Source organism: Pteronotus mesoamericanus, unplaced genomic scaffold (genome assembly GCF_021234165.1).
Source record: "Pteronotus mesoamericanus isolate MK-2021 breed Mesoamerican mustached bat unplaced genomic scaffold, CSHL_Meso_final contig_98, whole genome shotgun sequence".
In the NCBI taxonomy this organism is placed as follows: Eukaryota; Metazoa; Chordata; class Mammalia; order Chiroptera; family Mormoopidae; genus Pteronotus; species Pteronotus mesoamericanus.
Window position 1 is genome coordinate 7,270,206 of NW_026555295.1, and position 26,342 is coordinate 7,296,547.

A 26,342-nucleotide genomic window follows, 5' to 3' on the forward strand; every position below is an offset into this window, starting at 1 on the left:
TCAATGCAAAAAAGGAATTTGCATGATAAAATATATACAAAATTCTTTTTGTAATTTACAGTGACCTGACAATACTGTTTTCTTAAGCTGTTATACAAATGCGTCTGCTTTTAATTTCCAGTGGAATTTACTATTTTTTATGTCCTGTCATATTTTGTACTTGATTTCTATGATCAAGAAGATATTCCTAAAGTAGATCTTTTACTTACCAGCACATTCCCGATGTGGTATATTTTAACAAACTAACTTTACCTCCAACCTGCTCACAGGTCTGAGTTAGTCCCCACATCTTTAGGACCATTGAGAGACCACTTAACATTATCAATTCACTTCCTCAGTTTCTAGACAGGACTGTTAGCTAGGTCTTCTAAAAATAGGTATATCTGTTTTTTCCTAAAGATCTCTAATGTCACAGTAAATTAAAAATTTGGTGCACAAGCTAAAATTTAGAAGGATCCCCTTAACCCTTTCTTAGTTGCAAAATAAATAAACCACTTCCACAAGCTCTCTTCAGGGCCCTCTTTTGTGCATCCCCCAGCGTGGTGGCTCTAAAGATAACATGTGCCTAAATTTCTATTTGTAACTTCCCCCATATATTTATCTCTAAAATAGTACCAGTTGATCATAATATAATGTTCTCTAACCTTTAGAAAAAGAGTGCAAAAAGTTTCTCAGTATTGGTACTTAGTTGAACTTCAGTCTTTGATTGTGGCTCCTCCTCAACTAATATAAATCTCCCCACTGCCCGCCCCAGCCATGGCAAATTTAGGATTTATTAAATTTAGAATTTGTATTGTTGTCTTCTTCTTAAGGGATCTTTATTTCTCCAGAAAGTCAATGGTTTAGAAATCAGGAAGGCAACTGCAACAACATAAAGGACTTCAGAATATGCAGTCTGAGCTTGGATTTTCCCTCTGATGAATAATGAGTTTTATAGGTTGTCATCATTACCAGAGCTTAGTTCATGTTGTTGATCTAATGACCCATATATTGTAATACTTTAAAAGTAATTCTCTCCACTTACGAATTCAGAATATTTAAGACGGGGTGTCCAACCTTTTGGTGTCCCTGGGCCAACTGGAAGAAGAAGGGTTGTTTTGGTCCACACATTAAATACACAAACATTAATGAAAACTGATGAACAAAAAAAGGGTTTTAAGTAAATTTACAATTTTGTGTTGGGCTACGTTCATAGCCATCCTGTGCTGGATGTGGCCCGCAGACCATGGGTTGGACACCCCTAAAGACTTACCTATAGATGTTTTGAATGAAAATTGTCTTTTGAAGTTAGTTTTATAGACTATGCCTATTCCTAGTTTAAAAGTGTGAAGTGTAATTTAGAGTTTAGTTTTATTAGTAATCAAATATATTTCTCATTGTTTTTTAGTCTCCTGAAATGATTTTGTGATGAGAAAGTGTTTAATAATTTCCTGCTTTGAATTTCTTAAACCATTTAACAAACTATTTTTAGGAAATAATATTTTTAGCATTAAGACTATTAAATTTATACCACTTTAACACTCGTATTTGCAGACAGTTAAAAGCAGTATAATCATTAAGATAGATATAACTTCACCTATATTGATTTTAGAATAAATTATTTGAATTATACATATACAGTTAACCATAAAAGTACATACTATATAGTCAACTGTATTCTGATTTCGTTTTTATAACAATTTTACATTTCCATGTTCAAGTTTAAAATGCCAGGAGAAGATATTTTCCTTTTTTAATTCTTGTCATGAATTACTTAAAAAAGGTTATGTAAAGTATAAATTATTTTTGAAGCATGTCACAGATAAATTGTGACCTTATGAAACCTTTTATCACAACCTTGTCAGTTGTAGAATGGATAGCATCATTACCTGATCCCTCCTTTCATCAAATTGTATGAAAATCCATTTGATTTCCTCATAGAATAATAATGGACAAATGTGGTTTTAAAGTTATAACTATTAGTAATTGTATGTTATTTATACAAAACTGATCACACAGACTTCATCGACTGCTGTCGTTGTGGGAAATACCGAGGAACTATAAGGTGCAAGTTGAGTCCCCAGCATATCTAGTCAAGGAAAACAAACACATGGAATCACTAGGACATTAACGAGTGCTAAGTTGTATGACACTGAGTAAAAAGAGAGTAAGAGTGTAGTGCAGAAATTAGCCTGGTGGTACAATGTAGGATAAAACATGAAAACCAGAAGGAGTTTGTATAAAGAACAAATGATACAGAATAAGTATTTTCTGGAAACACCAATCTAGAGGTTTTTCTGGATTTGAAGATAGTAGAAGTGAGGCAGTGACAACGGCAACCACCAGCCTCCAGAAGAATGGTCCCACATTCACCTGTGACAGATGAAAACCGGGAAGGACACCTAGGGAGCTAGCCATTCCAGCCCCAGGGCAGACCACGCAGCCCAGAGTTCCAGAGCTGGGGAATTAAAGCCTCATAATTTCTGGTTGTAAAAGCCAGTAGAGGTTGGGGTGGCAGAAGAAACTGCCAGTCTCTCAAGGGAGTTCATTTAAAGGAACTGCATGCAAACCCACCTGCTCTGGGATTCAGCACAAGGGCAGCAACTAGAAGGGCGCCAGTTGTATGTGGGAAGTGACTAGAAACCAGGCAAGAGCAGAAAAAGTAGCATTGTTCCCTCTCAGACCCCTCCCCACATACAGCACCACAAAGTGCCAAAGTGGATTGCCTCACCCTGGCAAATGCCTAAAACTTCCGCCCCTTATTATGTATCAGGTGCACCAAGATAGAGTCAAAGCAGCTCTACCCGATACATAGAAACAAATACAGGGAGGATGCCAAATTGAAGAGACAAAGAAAAATGGCCCAAACGAAAGATCAAAACTCCAGAAAAAGAACTAAGTGAAATGGAAATAGCCAACCCAGCAGGTGCAGAGTTCAAAACACTGGTGATCGGGATGCTTAGAGATCTCACTCATTACAGCAAACACATAAGGGAGGAAATGAAGGTTACACTAAATGAAATAAAGAAAAATCCATAGGGAATCAACAGTGAAGGGAAGGAAGCTGGGGTTCACATCAACGATTTGGAACACAAGGAAGAAACAAACAGTCAACCGGTAGAGAATGAAGAAACAAGAATTCAAAAAAATGAGGAGAGAATCAGAAGACTCTGGGACATCTCCAAACGTGCCAACATCTGAACCATAGGGATGCTGGAAGGAGAAGATGAAAAGCAAGAAATTGAAAACTTATTTGAAAATACAATGAAAGAAAACTGCCCTAATTTGGTGAAGGAAATAGACATACAAGTCCAGGAAGCACAGAGAGTCCCAAACAAGTTTGACTCAAAGAGGACCACAGTAAGACACACCATAATTAAAATGCCTAAAGTTAAAGATAGAGAATCTTAAAAGCAACAAGAGAAAAGCAGAGAGTTACTTACAAAGGAGTTCCCGTAAGATGGTCAGCTGATTTCTCAAAAGAAACTTTGCAGGCAAGAAGGGACTGGCAAGAAATATTCAAAGTGATGAAAAGCCAAGGACCTACAACCAAGATTATTCTATCCTACAAAGCTATCATTTAGAATGGAGGGGCAGTTAAAGTGCTTCCCAGACAAGATAAAGCTAAAGGAGTTCATCATCACCAAGCCCTTATTATATGAAATGTTAAAGGGACTTATTTAAGAAAAAGATCAAAACTATGAACAGTAGAATGACAACAAACTCACAATTATCAGCAACTGAATATAGAAGAAAACAAACTCAAAAACAAAATAAGCAAACAACCAGAATAGGAACAGAATCATAGAAATGGAGATCACATGGAGGGTTGTCAGCAGGGAGTGGCAAGGCAGAAGATGGGGCAAAAGATGCAAGGTTTAAGAAGCATAATTGGAGCTACAAAATAGACAGGAGGATGTTAAGAATAGTATAGGAAATGGAGAAGCCAAAGAACTTTTATGCACAACCCCTGAACATGAATTAAGGTGGGGGATTGCTGGAGGGAATGGGGGTACCAGGTGGAGAGGGGCAAAAGGGAAAAATTGGGACAACTGTAATTGCACCATCAATAAAATATACTTAAAATGAATAAATGTACCCAGGGAAACAGAGATTATGATACCTTTTAGGAAATTCTCTATCTGTAAATGTGAGATCTATGAGTTGAGGCTAAAATAGAAAAGAAAAAGAATCGTGAATAGTGAAATAAACAATTTAAATTCAGGGCATTAAAATTGATCCCCACAGAGAAATAAAAGTAGTTGTTGCATACCTGAAACATGAAGGAATGGTTTTTTGTTTTGTTTTTTTTTAAGCAGTGGTCAGGGAAAAGGAAAGGAGCTCTTGTGAATATGACAGCATAAACAGAAAAATTAATAGAAATATTGAAAGATAAAGTTGAAATATTCCTATAAGGCAGAACAGAAACACAGAAAGATGTAATAGTGAACATAGGTGGTAGAAGATAAGAAAATTAGAGTTTCAGGCCAGAAGATCTAATATCTTAACTAATAAGAGAAAACAGAAAGGCAGCAAAAAAAGAATTTTCCAGAACTGGAGGTTGCTTGTTTCCAATTTAAAAGAACCCAGTGATTTAAAAAAGACAAATATCAAGGCATGTTTTGTGAATTTTAGAAAACCAAAAATAAAAAATCTCTCAAAGCTTTCGGAGTAAAAAGGAAAAACAAGATACATGCAAAGGAATAGGAATCAGACTTATATCAGACTTCTCACTAACAAGGAGTTAGAAGACCGTAGAATGATGCTTTCAGAATTCTGAAGGGAAGTGATTTTTAGCCTAGAATTCTTTATGCAGATTTCTAATCTGTCATTCATACAAGGACATTTTCAGACTTGTTTGCTCAAAAAAAAAAAAAAAAAAAAACAACTTACCTGCCATGTACTTTTCTCAGGAAGTTATTGGAACATGTACTGTCTTAAAACAACAGAGATTCTTAGGATCCAGGAAACAGAGGATCTTACATAGTATGGGAGTGAAGTCTTAGAATAAAAACTGTGCCTTAGGCCTAGAGTGCAACTAGTCCAAATTGGGGCAGGGTACAGAAGGTTCTAGGGAGGTTGGAAGGAGGGAAGAAAAGGACGTGGTAGACCATATATCTGATCTGATATAGGAGAACTAATGATAATAGCTATTATTAATCACTATTATCAATAATAATTACTAATGAGAGATAATATACATAAGACAAAGATTCATTAAAATAAGAAATCAGTAAATAACAACTAAATCAAGATAACAGCATATATGGAAAACATTGCTAGTTGCTTGCCCAATATCCATTTTTCCTTAGGAACAGACCATGATGTTCTGAGTGGCAATATCACCAATTTAAATACTCAGCTTTTCTTTTTCTCTTGAAGCTAGATGTGGCCATATGGAGCAATTCTGGCCAAAGCAAGCAGAGGTCGCTGATAGGGCTTATAAGAAAGCTTATTAAAGGGGCATACTCACCTGAGATGTGCTTTTTCAGTGTCTGTTCTGTGCTTTCTTCAAGTCTGGATCTGAGATAAGTCTGAGATATACATGAACTCACGTTTGACTCAAAGCCAAATAGATTTAATGCCTGCATATGCCAAATAATAGTGCTTAGTGTTTAGTGAATAAAATAGGCAAAAATGACCTTGTATCTTTGGTATACAAGGAAAAAGTATCCTTGTTTTAATAGGGAAGACAAGAAAAAGATTGATAAGTAGAATTTAGATTATGTAAGAAAGTGAAAACTGTTGGAGAAAAAGAAAGCAAGAAAGATAGGAAGTATTTGGGGGCTGGTGGGGAGGATGGGCCTGATATTTGGTGACCAGGAAAGGCCTCACCAAAATATTATGTGATTAAGACATGAAGGAGCAAGCCATAGAAGATATCTGCAGAAGAGCGTTCTAGGTAGAGGAAACAGCAGGTACAAAGGCTCAGAGATGGGAGTATACTTGGCATGTTTGAAGAACAGCAGAATCAATATGACTGGCGTATAATGGGCAAGCAGAAGAGTAGTAAAGATTGAGAGCAGAGGAAATGAGGCACTAGTTATATAAGGTCTTCTAGGCCCTTAAATAGACTTGCCTTTAACTCTTAAGTGTGGTGGGAAACCCTTGAAAAATTTTGAGCAGAGGAGGAACTTGATCTGATTTACTTTTTAATTGGATCAATCTGGCTATTGCCATGAGAACACATTCAGGGGACAAAATCAAATTAGAGAGATCAGTTAACGGTGGTTCCCATAGTTCAGGGGAGTCATAATAGTGACTTTGATGTATGGGAGTGGTTAAGTGGTGTGCACTAGCCCGATTCTGAGTATATCTTAAGTTTTGAGACATCAGATTTTGCTAATGGATCAAATGTGGGGTGTAGAAGAAATTTCTGAGGAACTAGATTTACCATTCACTGAGAAGGGGAAGATTGAGAAAAGGCATTTTTGAGGAGACATTAGTAGCTCAGTTCTGGGCATCAATGTTTGAAATGCCCATTAGACATTCATATAGATCATTAATTATAGCAATCTATAGTTCAGAGAATGGTCTGGGCTAGAGAGGTAAATTTGGGAGAAAACCACAGAGATGGTATCAAAGCCAAGAGATTGCTGAAAATCACCTAGGGAGTATAGCTAGAGATCTAGAGGAGGCTGAAGGGCTGATCCCTGGGGTCCTCCAGCATTTGGAGACTGGAGAAATGGAGAAAGGAGACTAAGAAGGAGTAGCCAGGGGTAGAGCATTCTGAAGGCAATGTGGTGTCCAGGAAATTAAGTTTCAAGAAGAAAGTCAGGTATAACTGGTATGTAAGATACCAGCAACAAGATGCCTGAGATTGACCATTGATCAGGTGGAGTGGCGCAGAGGTCACGGGTGACCTGGATGAGAGCAATTTCAGTAGCTGGTGTGGGCAGGAGCCTGATTGGAATTTATTTAAGAGATAAGGGGGGGAGAGAAACGAGAGATTTGCAACATAACAAAGGTTATGTTATAAAGGAAAATGGAGAAATAGGGAAGGAGAGGTGGGGTCAAAGAGATTTTAATTTCTTTTTTAGATGGAAGAAATAACATTTATATTTCTATTGGTATGCTAATGGGAGTGATCCAGTAGAGGAAAAATTGTTGCAGGAAAGGGGATAATTAATTGCTGGAGTAATGTTGACAAAAAGCCACTTAATAAAGTGGGAGGGGATGATGATATCCCCTGCTACCTGATGATATCATGGAGATGTCTTGTCAGCTATGTACTCCCAAACTCGAGATTTCTTGTTCTCTTAGGAAAAACAAACTCATTCTGTTCAGTAATGATTTTTTGAGGTTTCTGGTGTGTGTCCCTGAATATGGTTCTAAATGACACGCATATTTAGAAATGTGGGGGTAGAATCAGAAGAAACTGCTGCAACTTGAAAATGGTTACATTTGTAAGTGGGATGAGAGGTTGTGGTGGGGTAAGACAGTACACAATAATTTCAAATATTCTCTGACATCTTAACAATTTATATGTATTTCTTTAATTAAAATATTTTTAAACATTCCCAGAGTGCTCCCCAGAGGCAGATGTCAAGATGGTACTAGGAATGCAAGGGACTTATGGGGAAGATGTGAAAAATAGAATAGAAGAAAGAACAGGAATAGGTGGGGAGAGCTGTTTGACTGAGATGCTGGTCTGAACCCTGTGAAAGGAGGGAAAAAAAAAAAGGATTGGGTATAAAGAGCCTCAGGCTACAATATGGTGCTGAGAAAGTTTCAGCCAGGCCAAGGAGGGAGTCCATGGGCCAAACTTGCCCATTAGAGGGGTCTGCTATAGGATTAATACCCCACCACGTTCAGTCATTGGGTAGTAGCCACCAGCGGAAAGTGTGGCCTTTGTCAGTTAACTTTGTTCCCAGCTTCCATTCCTCCTGAAGGAGCTCTGAGTGGTACATGTCCATGGCCATCACACCCACAAAAATTTTAAGAATAAGAAGGTGTATCTGTTTGTTTGTACATACATAACATTGTACCTGAGTAATCTTCATGTTCAGTTAGGACGTTTAGTATCATGCCCTGATAATTTTCTTAAGCAAAAAATTCATGCCTTTCCAGCAAAAATAGAGTTTACATTTTATCTTGATGACCTGTGATAATGATAATTCATTGATGCATTAATTATTTACTCTTGAAAATACAGCAAGAAATGAACCCAGTTTTGGAACAAAGGAAATTTTAATCTTATTTATAATAGTGTGTCTTTGTATCATCAATCAACATTTCCCTCCTGCTTTTTTTATAAATGGCTCTTTCGTCTCTTTTATTAATTGTTTTTATTTTAAAATATTTCTTTAAAGAAACTCATAATTCCCTGCCTCCGCCCTTGGCAATCATGTCTACTACTGTTTTGGTAACTTCAAGGAATTTTGCCCCAAAGGAAGCCAGCATAGAACTATGAATGTCCTTCATATATTCCATTATAGTTAATAGTAAATGTGTGTAAGGCTAAATTAATTCAACTATGAATAATCTAGTTCCTTTCATGTTGGTTTTAATATATATTTTACAAAGTAGAAACAAACACATGCCAAGCATTTATCTGTTTTTTAAAGGGAAAGTAAAGTTACTTCCATAGCTAGCTAATGAAAAGACTTTTAATGTATTATATTGAAATAGTTACAGAGAATTTTTAGACAAAAACTTAAAACATGACATTTCAAATTTAGAACTTTGCATAGGAGGCACAAGTTGGAATGAGCCAGTTAGAAATGTATGTATAAACTAAAAGCACCTAAGGTTGGGTGTGAGAACTCAGAAACTTTACATTCATATTTGAGAATATTATGTTTCATATGCCAATGTAGCTGATAGAGAAAACACATCATGTGCTTTTGCCAAATTGTAATTTATACCCTAAAATTAAAAAAATAAAACTATTAAGTTAGCAGATGCACTACTTATGTGGCTGTGAAATGACAGCAGTTTCGAACGTGAGGCTTGTCCAAAAAAGTCCAGCCGTTGTTAATATGACAAAAATGATTGCACCACATCAATGTTAACTTGGCAGCCAAGGAAACTGGACTGGAATGCGCATGCATGAACAATGATGACTTCACTGTACTAGTCAATGGGGACGGTAGATGCCATTGAGTGTGAGCATGTGTACTGTGTCATTGTCACATTCAAAATGACCTAGCAAGTAGAGCAACTGATCTGCATCAAATTTTGCATTAAGCTTGAACATTCTTCCTCAGAAACTGTTCAGATGATTCAGAAGGCACCTGAAGCTATGGGCACCTGGTGATTGACAGCTTCATCACAACAACACACCTGCTCATGCATCGTGTCTAGTGTAGAATTTTTGGGCAAAACATCAAATCACCGAGGTGACCCAGCCCCTGTACAGCCCAGATTTGGCACCTTGCAACTTCTGGCTTTTCCCCAAACTAAAATCACCTTTAACATGGAAGAGATTTCAGACCATTGATAAGATTCTGGAAGGTACAACAGGGCAGCTGATGACGACTGGGAGAACTGTGTGAGGTGCTGAGGTGCCCACTTTGAGGAGGACTGAGGTGTCATCATCCCATGTACAATGTTTCTTGTATCTTGTACCTTCTTCAATAAATGTCTCTCTTTTTCATAGTATGTGGCTGGATACCTTCTGGACAAACTTTGTACACATACCACACCTGCTTTTTCCCTGATAAAATGGGATGATTCTATTCATGTAGGTCTGCAGCTTTTAAAAATTTCCTCCCTACTTCAGTAGTGTATCATAGACTTGGGCAGAAAATTTCTGATTAATTAAACTTATCTATCTTTTGTGTTATCTTCATTTGTTTTCTTGTACTAACAGCATTCACAGCAACTAAACTCACAAGCAACTGATTTATTAACCATCATGGTAGTTTATTAATTCGCAGTGTGAGATCTATTTGGCATCACAGACCTCACTCATATGCTTGGGGCATTCCCACCTGATGGATGAATTAATTACTCAAGAGACTAAGTTAAAGATAAGAAGGCTGGTTGGTGAGCCGAGAATTGGAAGGTAAGCAAGGAGGTGTTCTTACAGGATATTTCTATCAAGCTACCATAGCCCTCTGATTTGCCCTGGGGCTCCTTCTGTGTTGACAACTGGCATTAATCACCAGAGCCATAACCCTGAACATGATTAGAGACACGTGGAAGAGGCCCAGGTTCCTGATCTGAACTGTGCACTGCCCGCCACTCCATTTAAGATATCTGACCAGATCCTCATCCATTACCCTTTCTGTATGTGAGAGAAGTGTTGGTTAGAATTCGAGGAGTCCCCAAATCTGATTGATGGAGATATGGAAAACACCTTTGCCTCCACAGCAACTCATTTATAAGCACTCTCTTAGGTGAGCCTCTGTGGAAGTGGCTACATATAGAGGTTGTGACAATCACAGTGTCTCCAGACATTGCCAAGTGTCCCTTGGCAACCAGAATCTCCCTGAGTTCTGAACCACTGGTTTAGAAGGAAATTGGTTTAGAGTCCAAACCCTCCAGGGTGTCCAACCTTTTGGCGTCTCTAGGCCACACTGGAAGAAGACGAGTTGTCTTGGGCCACACTGTAAATACATTGTGACACATAATCACACACAAAAAAAAAGATTTCAAAATGTTTTAAGTAAATTTATGATTTTGTGTTGGGCCGCATTCATAGCCATCCTGGGCTCCATGTGACTCGCAGGCTGTGGGTTGGACATCCCTGGTAGAGTATAGTAAGAGCTAAAGGAGGAAAACCAGATGAGATATTGCATGGAAGTCAACTGAGAAATGAAAGTTATGGATATTAATTCCGCAGCAGCAGGGGGAAAGAACCGGATTTTTCCTGTCTTAGTCTACTTTCCCACTAATTATGAGACCTTTGGTTAGTTGCTTTACACTCCTGATTGTGAATTAGGATGATGATTAACCTTGTTACTACAGCTTTTATAATTTGTGTACTTATTATGTACCAGAATTGTATAGGTATTATACACTCATTATAGAAAAAGTGCATATAAGTCCTCTGTAAATTATAAAATTTTGTACAAAAGTGACGTGTTGCCTGGCATGTCTTCTTGTTCACTTCCTGACACTGGAATTATATAAAGATATAATTTATCCATTATATCTTTAAAACTACTGGCAAATATATGATTTACCTTTGTGAATTTGACCATGATTGTAAGTTATAAGTATTTTCTAGAGATGGTCACTTTTATGTAATTATACATATAATAATTACATGAATATTAAATACATAATTATATAAATTATATGTATATAAATACAGAATATATTCTTATTATATAGGCTGGATTTTAAATTATATTAGGTTTCTTTTTCTAGGAAAAAAACCTATTTTTTGTCCTTTCGTTCCTTGCCCTTAAGTCAATTCCCTGGAATGAGTCAATTAAATTTTTTATCCTTATCTTAGTTACATTCAGTTTTGTCTCTGTACTTTAATGGGTTAGTTGGGCATGATTTCCCTCTATACCCAATAAATGTTTACTGAATGAAGGAATAAATTACAGAAACCGTGTTATTTCTCTACTAGGTTATCTTCTGAAATGATCAGTGATTACTCTTCATTCTATTTCCATAACGTAAAATTGTTTGTCTGGAGTTCTCAGAGTTCCACCAGCATTTACCCCGTGGTTTGGATTGGGGGAGGTATTTGTTACTATCAGGATGCAAATTCACTTGGCCTCCAGGAGAGTGTCTCTATAAGACTTTAAATATTTGCTTCAGCCCTGTAATTCTAAGAGTCCTAATACTTTGTTACATCTGTGTATTGTGTTCAGTACCTGCTGTCTCCCATATGTCTCCTTATGATTTCATGGGATCAGTCTTGGCTCCCTGTCCATGACTTACCTCTCAAATCATGGATTGAACCTATCACCCATTGTTGATTTTTAGTACTGACCCTGCATACCTTTACTTTTAATTTCCTCCCAGATGTGTGAATAATCACATGGATTTAGGGTACTTTTCTTAACCTATGAGAATATTGAATGCAATGGGATCGTTCATGACCACTATTATAAAATAGCCTGCTCACAAAGACTTAGTGTACCAGTTCTTTTTCAATACTTGAAAACAAGTGTGATATATTTGTCTTTTCTTATGGGTAATAAACTACGTCTTCTAGGAAGCAGTCATCTATCCTAACCAAAAACTTCACTTCTCTCTGAGATGAGGTCTTCTGTAATCTACACACATTCTACCAATGTGTCTGCCTTATTTATTGTTGTATCCCATATATAATTGACACATATAGGAGGCACTCACATGTTTTTGACCTGTTGAATGGAACTCAGATTACTGTGGTTATTTTTGTTTTGATTAATAATGTTATATAATTTTCTTCTCCCAGTGCCATTTCACATCCAGTTGAGTACTTAATCTAAGCACTGTAGATTGCAGGCATAAGAGAAACCACTTTGAAGAGCCAGCTGAAGATTGTGGGAATCATTTCCCTAATTCTTAAAGAAAAAGCACATCTCTGTTATAAGCTTGTTGGAGAAAAAGAGGAGAAAATGAAAAAGGCAATAGAAAGAAACATGGTTAGACCAGAAATAACCAGGAATGATACTTCTTATTTAGGAGGGTGTCAGAGAAGAGAAAGTATCAGTTCAAACCCCATGATCTCATTGATTCATCCTGTGGATCTCTTCTCAAGCTCAGATCTGCTCTGGGGCACCGCCCTTTGGGGTGGAATAGGACAATATCTTAATGCCCTTTTCCTTCTTGTCTTGCCAAATCTTACATAGCCCGTTCCATTTTGGCAGGCTTAAGAATTAACCTTTTGGGTAAACAGGCAGAAGTACTTTCCTGTCTGAGCTGGAATATTCTTTTCCTGAGTTTCAGACTGTTTTTATTCCTAATTCTAGTTACCTTCATTATCACATCCAGAAGTATCTTTGATCTTTGGCACCTCTATTTGGAATCTTTATCCTTCCCCCATAGGCTTTTAAAATAAAAATGCATTAATTAGCTTATTAATTTATTTATACAAAATCTGGTGTCAGGGTTGCCTCTAGACCACAAGAGATCTAAAATGATGGCCATACCTTGATTCTAATGAGTACCCAAAATAAGTGTCAAGAAGATTAACCTGTTTTAAAACATATTTAAAGATTGGAATGCCCCACAGCTCAGACTTTGAACCTTTGTCTTTTCATTCTTTTTTTATTTCACAACAAAAATTTATTTTCTCACAGTTTCAAGGCCTGCGTTGGTTTCTGGTGAGACTCTCTTTCTGGCTTGTAGACAGCTGTCTTCAGGCTGTGTGTCACTTGTCCTTTTCTCTGTGTGTGTACATGGAGAGAGAGAGAGAGACCAGAGATCTTAAAAGAACAGCAGTCAGGTTGGATTAGGGCCCCACCCTTATGACCTCTCCACTCATTTTTTTAAGGAGAGCTTACCTGGTTTTATGACTTTAAATACTACCTATTTATTGTGGATGACTCCTAAATATACACCTCCAACCCTCACTTGACCCTGAACTACAAACTCATTTCTAATTGTCTACTTGATGTATCTAATTGTAGATCCGTAGACACCTTAAATTTAACATTCCTGAAAACAAACTCTTGATTCCCTCTAATCTAAATTTGTTCCTTCTCATTTCCTTGTCTTAGTAAACCCAGCTGCTCAACCTAAACACCTTTGAGTTTTTCTTTTGTATGTCACATCCAATCCTTTAGCAAGTCTTGGTTGATCCCCTTAAAAATATATCTCAAATCTTTCTTTTTTTTCTTTTTTCTTTTTCTGTGGCAGAATTTTATTTTATTGTATTTTCTTTTTAAATTTATAAATCATGTTTATTCTATTACAGCTGTCTCAATTTTTACCCCTTTATCCCCCTCCGCCCTCCACTCATCCCACCCCACCCCCACTCCCACAGCCAATTCCCACTCTGTTGTCTCAGATCTTTCAACCTATCATTTCCTTTAACATTGCTGTTCAGGTTGAGATTATCATCTTCTCACTTAGAGCAGCCTCCTAATTGTCTCCTTGCTTCTACTCTTGCTCAGTTCACCTTTAAAACACAAATTAGATTATAATTCTCTTCTGCTTAAAACATAATAGCTTCTCATTAAAAAAGGTCCAATTTAACCGGGCCACTGACTCTCTCTGTGATTTTGTCCTCTATGAATATGTCACCCTCATTCCCCTCCAGCTACACTGCCCTAACTTTCTTTAGTCATTCAGGTACATCCTGACCTCAGAGATTTTGTATTTGCTGTTTGCTGACTCAAGCTTCCTTTCTTAAAAAAAAAAAAAAAAAAAAAATGTGGCTAGTTCCTTTACTTCACTTGAGTCTATACTCAAATATCTCTTCAGAGAGGGCTTTTTATGTCTTTATTAGTCATCCTTCTTAAAACAGCGTGTTCCTTAAATTCCCATCCTTATAGTGCTTTATTTTTCTCTGTAGTCCTTGTTGCTATATGGCATTATATTAAAACTTTATTTCCTGTGTTCACACTTGAATGCAAGCTCCCTGAGAGGAATAAGGGCAAGGGTATCCTCTAGGGCCTGGCTCATACGAAGTACTAAATATGTGGAATGAATGAGTTGAATGTATGAACCTCATGGCAGCGATGATAATGGCAGTGAGAACAGAAAATAAGGAATAAGAATTTAAGACTTGGACAAATTAAATTCCAAAGTTTTGAATGAACTTGTAAATACCTTGGAGACAATATCCTTGTGAAATCATAGCAAGTGGGAAAGGTAACAAAAGATTGTACTGTTTATAACTCACCTGGCGTCTAGAGTTTTTCATGTCTAATACTGAGTCCTGTCTGAGCACAAGGTTTTTAAAAACACAAAAGAATGTGTTCAGAGATGGCAAACAATATAGTGAGAATACATTATATGAGTAGTGGTTAAGTAAAAAGAATAGTAATTGCAAACATTTACTATGTGGCATTATTCCAGATACCATTTATAAAAAATTATTTAATCTTCATCCTATGAAGTAGATACTATCCTATCTCTTTTTAGATGAAAAAATGAAATTGCAGAGAAGTTAAGTAACTCCCTCACAAAGATAATAAGAGTCAGAGCTAGTGCTAATTTCATTCTGATTTTAGAGTACATGTTTTTAATCACTGTGTTATTTTAGTATTTTAAAAAGTGCTATTGAAGAAAAACTGGGGTACTGTAGTTGCCCTAAGAAGACAGTGTTAGTCTTTGCCTTAAGTGTTGCCATCTCTTTCTTAATCCCCTCATTTTATGCAGTAGGTATTTCTATAATAATAGGACCAGTAATAACACTTTATTATGCTTACTAACTTGTATTCCATCTCCCTCTATTAACCTACATTTAACCTATTTTAAGGATTATATTTGATTCACTTTTGAGCCATGAAATTTAGTGCATAACATATTGTATATTCAACATTCAGTTTTGTTGAATGAAAGAAATGAATGAATGGTCTTTAAACTGATTAGAACTGTCCAATGGTGGAATAGCTTATTTATAAGGTCATGAGCACCTGGTCACTGGCAGTGTCCAAGCATGGGTTGGATGCTTGAAGGATACGTGAGGTGGTGCTGCAGAAGGAACGTCCATGTCATGTGGAAATGGAAGATTAAATTAGGTGTCCTTCTATGAATTATCTGATCCTTTAATGAGTTAATTATGATTATTTCTCTAAACATTAAGTTAGCACTTACTATGTGCCTAGCATTGTTCTAGGCACTAAAGATAAAAACATAGAAGTGGCCTAGCCAGTATCCATAGGAGCCAGTAGTCTCTGGAAAATTAAGAAGAGAGGTGCTTAAGGGTATAGGTATAAAGTTTTAGTAGATTAAAATCTGTCTTTTTCTCTTTATTTTTCAGATGTTTTGAATAAATTGGGGAGGGAGGAAAGGGGTATTACAAGGAGAAGAACTAGATATGAAAGATGACCCTAAAATTGGCTTCCTGAGAAGGAAGAATTTAGGGAGTGAAGACCACATGCTATGTTCTTATGGGGGGATTCCCCCAAATGGAAATACCAGTGTTTCCCATCAAGGTATATTACAGGGCTGGATGTAATTGAGTAGCAAAAATGATTTGAAATTCTTGGAACAAATGTGCTTTCTCCAAAACCAATAAAGGTGATTAAGTCCTACCCCCATCTACCCTGTTTAATGGCATTAATATGAAATGGACAGTCCATTAAATCGTGATGTTCACAAGACTTAAAAGAAAGCTTTCTCGTGATTAAGACAAACATTCTAACAGCTAAGTACAAAGGGACCCTTCTGTGTCTTTTCTGATCATGTGCCTGAAATCTGTTAGGCAGTGGGAGAATAGTGGTCTTTCTTTATATTGCCCTGGTCCCTCATGCTGCTCATTTTTCACACATGTCCCAATATGCCTTGACACAGAATCATCCTTTCTAGCTGGGACATGATGCCTAGGTAGGTGGGGAATTCCCATTTTGTTTAAAATCATAGTTGTCTTGGGGTTTGGCTGGCATGTTCATGCTAAGTTTACTAACAATTGGTTTTTTTCCTCTTATACCATATGCTATTCCATGATTCATCTGCTTTGAGTCTGTTGCCTTGAAGGTGAAACAATTTCTTCCAATGTTGATATTTCATAATCTCATAGATAACAAGCATACGCATATGCATAGTCCTTCAGAAGTTTTAAACATTTGGGGATGAATGAATTATGCCGTCACAAATTGAAAAGAGCAGTATAAAATCATAATGGTGATATTAAATCATCTTTTGTTGGGTGGCTGGGTGAGCACTGATATTGATAAAGCCTGGATACTTTACTACATTTCTTTACCTCTTCTTGAGAAATTATTTCTGGTATGTATCATTTATGAATTTTTGAATTTAACATTTTACTTCAATTGTCTTGATTTTATGTATTTTAATATTTTAGATGGACAAAATCTTTATTTGTAAAAGTGAGATTTAAATTCCAAATAAATCATTCACATTCATGTTGTCATGATGACATCTTTTCTATTGTGGGTAGCAATGACTACTCAAAGGTCAAGAAATCTTTTAATTTTTGATATAAACAGTACTCTTTCAAAATATTTTAATAGAACATATTACCTTTTGGAATGCAATGCAAAGCAGTTATTTCTGCATGAGTACTTTCTAAGTATTGAGAAGATTAGTCTTTTAATAAGCATGGACTAAACTCAATTTTTGCCTGTAGCTTTAATCAGTGCATCTATCATGTTGCATCATTTAACCATCTGTATCTGTCAATGATTATTTTTCGATGAAGAAAAACTGTAATTTCATGGTATAAATGCATGTGTAAATATGTTATGCATTTAGAGAAAGATTTTTGAAAGATTCTAATCCTCAATATATCTTCCTCTCCCTCTCCTCTTTTACCTGGTTTTAGCTCCTCTTTGGTTCAGGTGTGCTGGTGTCCCTAAGTCTTTCTGGGCCACAGCTGGAGAAAGTGGTGATTGACAGAAGCCTGGTGGGGAAGCTCATCTCAGACACCATCAGTGATGGTAATTACCCCCATGTGCAAATCAATTGCCTACAATTAACAGTGGGGCAGGAGAAATAGTTGTCAACAGGTAGACTAATTATTACCAGTGGGGACTGGAAAACACTAGTAATTGCTTGTAATAGCATAGTTACTACCCATGGGATCAATACAAGTTTTGACTAATATTTAATATCAAAGTTTTTGTTAGGTGGTAGGCTCATGCTCTGAATATTTTTCACCTTTTCCTTAAAACATGTGACTATATTTTCAAAATGGGTTTTCTGTTGTGTTCTTTCAAAATTAGTTTCCTATTGTTGATGTTTCAAATATTTTTCATTTTCAAATTAACTTTGAATAAATAACCCAAATGTGTCAACATAACTCTCGGTTAAAAAAAATCTGTGCTTTGTCTCTTAGGAAGATTGTATGTTACCAAAGTCTATGAGTATTAACTTTTGAGGCAGTCCAGACAATATTTAATTTTTTTTCCTTTTTTGTAAGTTGTTCAAGTACAGTTGTCTCTATTTCCCCCCCCACCACTCTCCCCTGCCCCATCGACCTCTACCTTTCACCCTCAATCCTACCCCCCTTTGGTTTGTCCATGGGTCCTTTATGCATGTTCCTTGATGACCTTTCCCTCACCCCCTGACATCCCCCTCCCCCAACTGACCGTAACCAGACAATGTTTTCTTTCTTTTTTTTAAAATTAGAGTTGACATTCAATATTATATTAGTTTCAGGTGTGCAACATAGGGACTGCACAGTATTTCTAAATATCAAAAATCAATGCCAAATATACTAGATAAATCTGAATCCTTTTAAGTGATACCATAATGGTATACAATTGCTACAAAACACATAAAAAGATTTTAAGGCAGATATTTAAAAGATAGGATACTGACATTTATTGATCCCTAAGAGGCTCTATGCTTTACCAGCCTACCCATTTTATTTAGTTCAAGAAACAACTGCTTACAAGGTATAGTTATTTTCACCTTATAGGTCCGGAAATTGGAGCTGAGATACTAAGGAACATGCCCACAAATGTGATACTAAGAGCAGCTCAAAATGACAGCTGAAAGTTGAACCCAGGTTCTAGCTGCAGAACCCATTTTCTTTACACTGTACTATACTGATTCCTAAAGTTTTAAGGTTATGTTCTTTTAGTCACAGAAAAAGTTCTAAGAAACAGATTGTATTTTCATTAGAGGTTGAAAATTGTCATTATCTTAATTTGAATTTGATTAATTTGAATAATCAAAGGGAAGTGTGGTCTAATGGAAAAGACAGAGGTCAGGGCTACCTCTGAATAGATCAGACTCAATTTCATCATCTTAAAGAAAAGCAGTCTTTAGGATGGCTATTAGCAATATTACTGATAATAATAAGGACTGTAAGTGTTCCATTTTCTCTTCTTTATAGGAATATGATGCTAAGGAAGTTTCCCTATGGAAGAGGTTTCATTTTCATGTCTCATAATCGACCCCTTTGTTGACACTGCAAATAAAATAGTGACTGTGATTTTATCGTACTGATGCACCTCTATAAGAATTGAAAGGAGACTTCCAACACTATTCGTGTCTGAGATATCTTCTTTCACTTGTTTCTTTTATTTGTACCCAAAATAATGCACTCTCATGAGACTGTGATAACAGTGATTTCTTGGCAGTTCTCCAGATTCTCCTCTAATTGTGTAGCTCTACCATTGGTCACTGCACAGTGAGGGGAGTAACAGTAAAGAAAAATACATAAAACGTTCAATAATTTTTTTAATGCTAGGAAAAACATAAAACATTTCTCAGTTGTTTTTATAAATCATTTTATATCATATTAATGGCCCTTTCTGCAACTCCAAAATTATCTACCTACTGATATGCTTTAGAAATAAAGCTGTAGAAATATTTTTGCTTATTTCCTTATTAAATATTAATTTATATAATGCACATATTAGAAATAAAATGCTTTATTTCATTGGCTTGTATATCCTCAAAAGAAAGTTCACTGATGAAAAATTTAAGAATAAAGAAATAAGATTGGTGGGGAACATTGGTGTGTATTCCTTAATAAATCCAGTTTATTCTCAGATGATTTATTTCATATAAACACAGGACTAAAGGCTAAGAATAAATAGAGGTATATATTTTTATCTTTATGTTCAGGTATTAAATGGTCCTTATGTTATGCTTTTATAGCTCTAGTTCCAACTATATTGACTGTTATTTGGTGGTAGTCCCCAAACACCAGAGTATATTGAAATGGTCTCAGAAAAGAAGGAAAGGTATCAGATCCATGTGTGATTAGGTTGATGATTATCATTTCTTTCCAATATCAATATCCTTGTAAAATGTCATAATGATATTTAAGAGACTTTAGTTATTTCAGTTAACATTTATCTTTTGAAAATAGCCTTTTATAATATTTCAATGGAAAAAAATCAGTTCATTATTATTTTATTCTAACTTATTATTCGATGGTGTTATTAAATCTTTTCTTTTTTTTTAAGCTCTTCTCACAGACAGCTTTATCATCTTTTCATTTTTGGCACAAAACAAACTGTGTTTTATTCAGTTTACCAAGAAGATGGGTTCTCCTGATATAAACAAAAGACTGGAAAAAATCTCAGCTTTGGATTATAAGGTAGAGATTTCTATTTAAATAGTCATATTGTTAATTATTAAGGTATACTTGAGTATTACATGAGGTAATGTTATGCTCATTATTCTTGAACATTCCTGGATTTCAGAGTCATTATAGGATTAAGCTTGATTCACTAGAAACAGTTTTTTCCTAAGTTTTTTTCCTATTCTCATTATGGGGTTGGTCTAACAATGGCATATTCGGAGCAATTTTTATAGTTCTTACGGAAGTGAAAGACAGATCATAGAAGCAAGTTACATATTTAAAAATGTTTGTGTTGTTAGTGGTAGTATGTATACCATTCTTCTTTTTCCGTAAGACGCCACATTGTCTTTCTAGGCTAGGATAGCTGCTCTGGCTTCTATTTCACAAGAAAAGAAAGAAAGAAGAAGGCACTTTTAACGGTCAATAGAAAAGTGTACCAAACAAGGAGTGGGACGATTCCCCCCTCCAACTATAATGAGAGAAAATGCAAAAAGAAATCTTCAGGTGTTAGTATCTCTCCCTTCACTAACTCCAAGTAATTTGTTTCCTTGTATCAGGGACTTTACATCTGTTAAGGCAGGATTTTTATTTTAAATGATGTGTTTAATTTAAGTTTTGCCACATTACATTTTAACTGCTTGGAAGGCATATTCTCTGCTAGGATGAGTATCTAATACATTTTCCAGGCTGTTTCAGTTCAAGGCCTCTTTTTAGCAATGTCTTGTGTTTGCAAGATTGATTCAGCCTCTGTGACGTGGATTTGAGACAGTTCACTGTTCACTGGGAACAGAGCTGATATACAGCTTCCTTAAAACAGATGCACACTTATACCATACCTAGAATATGTAGCAAAGGCAAAAGATTTCTAGAAGTCAGCTTTGTGGCTTGAATCTGTGTGTGTTTTTGAAAAAGTAGTATTTAACCTAACCTTTTTTCCTTTGAGATTATTTCTTATTGTGATTGAGTTGGTAGTGGTATGAGGGAGAACCTGATTTTATTTAGCAGAAACATCTATTCTTATAAAAGAGATTTTTGATATAGGATAGAATGTAAATAAGTTTTTCATTGTGGTAATAAACTGCAATTTGGTTTTGTTTACCAGCTTTGTGGAGCTTCTATAACCCTTTGTGTAATATTGATTCTCTTTAGCTGGAAACCAGCAGTACTCATGTATTTATTTTAGTCAAAAATTAGTGTTAACATTTTTAATGGTATGTTATTTTCCAGAATGGCTAATTGTAGATTTACTTGAAATAGTGTTTATTCACCAGTAGTGTTCTTCAAAATGCACCAATATGAAATAAGTCAAACTATTTTAAGTGTTTCTAATGCTGTCATATAAAATGTTGTTTGACTAGTCTGTCCATTTTTGGATTGATGGATGGTTTAATGAAGTCCTCCCAGCTGAAGAACAGTAGCTCTCCATTAGTGAGAGAAGAGAGAAACTGTCAGGACATCATCTTTTCTTACGAAAAGAAGGGGGAAATAAGCTGAATATGTGGGCCCTTTTACCTTAAGTAAGAGAATTATTTGTTTATTCTTTCTGCCTTTGGATTTGGAAAATTATGATATGCAACTCCGTATTTCTATAATTAGAGAAGTAATCCTTTTGGAAAGCCCATAGATTTCATATTCTGTTTCAGTATTTGAATATAAGTATTTAATACTGAGTTAAAAAACTGCCTTTTGTCAATTGGAAGGATATTTTAAGAAACTTTTTTACTTGCTATATATGCCATCGTGACAGAATATGATGCCATTCAAACTTGTTGGAAACATGAATTTTCAGATACATACTTGATTTGTGTTTTGTGAGGACTGAAAGTATAAGTCTTTTGTTTAATTGTTTCCTCATGTAGAAATTTGTAAGTCATACGTTTACGTGGCAAGTGGGACATAAAAAGAAAGAATATGTGTATTTAAGGCCATAGTAATTCCATTGTGGTATTTCTCTCAAACAAGAAGAGAACTAAGGATATTCAGAGCTTAAATATAAGAATTTGCACTTCCAAGCATAAAGTACACGTGTGTTGTCTGTCATTGCCCATTTGGGTTTGAAAACAAGGAAACAGTGTAAAGAATTATAATTCTGCTTTTCTTTACAGCTGTACCATAATTTAATTCTTTTAGATTGAAGTGTTTTTGGTAAAGAAAATTACAGGGTAAATATCGTGAAACTATTGACTTTTAACAAGTTTTCCTGTCTGCATTTAAAAAAACCAATTCAATTTATTTAACAGTAAGAGGACAGTGCAAGGAGTTAAATGTTTACCATGAGAGAACAACACTGGTAATTACTTTGATTTCAGTTCCTTTTGATGTGCATTCAGAGGATGAAGAGGTCAATAATATTATGGCCATGCAAATAGAAAAGGGTTTCTTTTGACCATATTTTTAAAAATAGCAGAGGATTATTAAAGCATTAACCTTGATTTTAATGGCCTTGGCTGAGTGGTGAGATCACAATTTGGATGAGCCTGATTATTTACTAAATACAATACATAAATGCAACGGGTTCTTAACACCCATTGCACTCTGGCATTATCGCATTACTGCCATCCTTTGTTGCCTTGCAGACAGGAATATGAAAGCAATCTGTCATGTAGTGAGACTGGCTCCAGAAGCATTTCTCTGATAAGAAGACCCCCTGCCCTTTGCTAGTGTCTGGTCCAGTAGGCTTAGCCATGCGCTTAATCCCCAGAAAGTGGTTCGATTATTGCTGACCAGCAATGGCAAGATAGTTTTTTTTTTTCCTCCAAGCTATCAACCTTCCATTAATTCCTTAAGCAGAAATACGGTGCAATCTATATTTCCTTGGCATGTGTCACCCAGATGGTGCTGTGCTTATGTTTTCAAATAACCATGTTCCAAAATAACATAGTTTGAATAATAAATTTTTACAAATTCTTCCTAAGAGAAGCATAATTCTCAGAAGCTGAATGAAATTTTACACATGATGCTGTGGCTTATTGTTTTTTGCAGAATATGTGTGTATATGTCTCACATGTTCTTTAAAGTGGTATTTGCCACAAGTTGTTTTTCCTTTGAGTGTTGCCAGTCATTGTTAACGTGTTATGTCTTAAACAGTATTCAGACCCTCTTGGTCAGCAGTACTGAACTTGTCATTTAACATGGCTGGTCTTAAATCTTAGGTGCAGGTTGATGCTGTCAAGCAACCATGACTGTCCATTTTGGTATTGATTGAGATTGCCACAGCCGGTTCCTCCCTAACCCATATTTTTCCTTTTTCTTTCCTCTGCTAAAAATGGAGAGAATTTTGAACATATGTCTTTTTTATATACGTGTCAAAAGTATTTGGTAAATTCCGACACCTCCTTAAGCACATGTTTAACATGCATATTTACTTGCATTTATCTACATTTACAGATACTTTAATTATAATACTTTGAAGATTTTGAATTAAAAATGATTCTTGTATACTTTTTTTTCTTTTTTTTAAAACACCCTAGATTTCCTATCATGAAATACCTGGCCCAGTAAACAGGACAACAGAGCGTCATCTAGCTATCAACTGTGCTCAGGATATAGTTGTTTGCTGGTGGCCACTGGTCAGTGATGATGCTTGGCCATGGACCCCCATCTCTGCTGAGAAGGACAGAGCCAATCTGCTGCTCCTGGGTTATGCTCAAGGAAGACTGGAGGTAAATCTAAAAAGAAATATCTGTATTTTATTGAAGAGAAAATAAAATAAGATTATTTGTTTTTTCTATTCTGAAGTAAATGCAAATGCTTTTTGAAGCTATAATTTATTTTTTCTAATACTCAGAAAAGGAATATGAAAGAGGATCCTTAAAAGTATCATACCTAAAGGTTACAAAGGCAATTTCAGGGCTGGCCTGAATAGCATAATAATTAGAGCAAGGCTTCTGGGTTCAATTCCTAGCTTTGCTATTACCTAGCTCTTGATCCTTGGGCAAGTTACTAATGTCTATGTGTTGTGGTTTTGTTAGTTTAAAAATAGAGTTAATGAAGATAAATTGGTAATACATGCATTTAGAGAAATACCTACATAAAGTTTATTACGGATCACTATTGTGGTTCTTCTTATCGTTATTAGTACTATCATCTCTGTTTGCTTATAATTTCATGTTTGGCAAAGTTGTTATCAGTCACCTTCTTGAAACATTAGTCAGTCAATTAAGAAACAGTCAAATGCCTACTTTGTGCCCAATGCTGTGGTTCTAAACCATGGCTTGGAGCAAGAATTTGTATGGAGGGCTATGGAGCAGGGGCCTCAGTCTAGCATGCTTCCTCAGACAGGAGCACCAAAACGGTTGTTCTAACAGGTGAGGACAATGTCTCGCCCTATACTTGTTCCTGACAATGGTTCTATCATCATTCAATATTGCGAACCTATGGATATTTTCAGCTTGTACCAATACTTTCAGGATGAAGTTCTGTTTTGCTTTTGTATAGCTTAAAAAAAGAGCATCCCCCCATTTTTTAACAGTTTTTGCCTGGGAAAAGTGGTGTGTTCCTATATTTCCTATGTCTATTATCTTTCAGGCTTTAAAAAGTACTTCACAGAATTAGTATTCTGAGATGTAATGAATGTCCAAGTTTTCTCTGTCTCTATCACTACCTACCTCTTTTAGTTTTATAAACTTTGATTCTGACTTTTAAGACTGAAAAGTCCTTTTTGATTACTTAATTCATAATTAACCTTTTCCTGGAACGTTTCCAATTCTGTTGCACTAACTAACACCACTGGTAATGCTTTAGGGTGGATTTTGTAAGGCTAAGGAAATGCATTGTTCCCATTTATTTCCTGTTCATGCCCACCATTTTATTACTATTGGGTTTCGGAGTTAATTGATTAAAATAGTTAACTAAATTGACAATGTGTCCCGGCTGGTGTGGCTCAGTTGGTTGGAGCTCATCCTGTGACTGAAAGTTTTCAGGTTCCATCCTGGTTAGGGCACAGGCCTGGGTTTCCCATCCAGTCCAGTTGATGTTTTTCTCTTCAGTCAATGTTTCTCTCTCTCCCTTCCTGTCTCTCTAAAAGCAATGGAAAAAATGTCCTTAGGTGGGGAAATAAATAAATAAATAAATAAATAAATAAATAAATAAATAAGACAATGTAATAAAGCTAATTATAATTCTGTTAAATGTTCTGTTTCATAACAAATGTAAAGATACTTAAAACAGCATTTAGTTATACATTGCACACATTACCTTTATTTGAAATCAGTGTAGTACCTGAAATTAGGACTGTCCTAAAACGGCACACATCTGGTTTGCATACCTCATCTCTTGCTGTCATCTAGATCATGGACTTTGGAGGCTGATAAACCTGGATTTACCTGTTGGTTGGACCATATACTAACTGTGTGACCTAGTCAAGTTTACTCCCTCTGAGCTTCTGCCTGATAGACCTTAGGTAGGTCACCTATCCTCTCTGACTTTAATTTTCTAATTTTTAAAATGATGGATTTAAACTAGATAGTCCACCTCCAGTTCCCCAACAGCTCTAAAAAGTGCTCATCTGGATTTTGAAGCACACGTCTGATTTAGCCACTGCCTGCTCAAAAGCCTTCAGTAGATACCGAAACTAAACTTAGCCTCAGCACTGAAAAGCCCACTCTTCACTGGCTCTGACTTGCCTTTTCAGCCTTGTATTCTTATACAAACCTGTGTTCTAGCCAAATGTTTTATTCACTGCCTCATTATTTCCCACCTCCTGCCCATACTGCTATTTCTACCTGAAAGCCCCTTTCCTTTCTCTTTCTACATCCTTCAGAAACTGCTGAGCACGACCATGGAGTAAGCACTGTAGTTCACGCCATGGGATGTGAATGCAGAACTGTCCCTACCTGCAAGGATCTTAGTGTCTACCAATGAGAGACAAATATGAAAGTATATAAGTGCACTGGAAGTATCATGTGGTGCTATGGATGGAGCATGTGTAAGCTATAGTGAAGCCAATGGATAATAATTGATTCTACTTAGATAGTAAGGAGTGAATATTAGCCTTTACAATTTGCTCAGATATGAGATTGGTACACAATTTTACTTTCTTATACTATTTCTCAGTTTCACATCAGAACTGTTCTCGCCTATGGTGTGATTTGGCTAGCTTTTTTTTCCCTTCTCTCTGAAACAGTAAAAGAAATTATCTCATACTTGAATGTTTGGTAAAACTCACTTATAGAACTGTTTGGGTGTGGTGTCTTTCAAGAAAGGTAGATTTTTCATACTGGCTCTACTTTTCAAGGGTTGTTTGTTCTTCAGGAATTCTATTTTTTCCTTGCATTACCTTCCATATTTTGTATTTCTG

At 36.0% G+C, this 26,342-nt stretch overlaps 1 protein-coding gene across 1 annotated transcript in view; it reads left to right on the forward strand.

Annotated features, from left to right (window-relative positions):
• WDPCP (WD repeat containing planar cell polarity effector) overlaps positions 1-26,342 on the forward strand; it is a 357,672-nt gene that overhangs the window by 103,953 nt on the left and 227,377 nt on the right. The window contains exons 7-9 of the mRNA XM_054586899.1: positions 17,327-17,441; positions 19,926-20,059; positions 23,515-23,706. Coding sequence (XP_054442874.1) covers positions 17,327-17,441; positions 19,926-20,059; positions 23,515-23,706 — 441 coding nt within the window. The remainder of the gene's footprint in view (positions 1-17,326; positions 17,442-19,925; positions 20,060-23,514; positions 23,707-26,342) is intronic.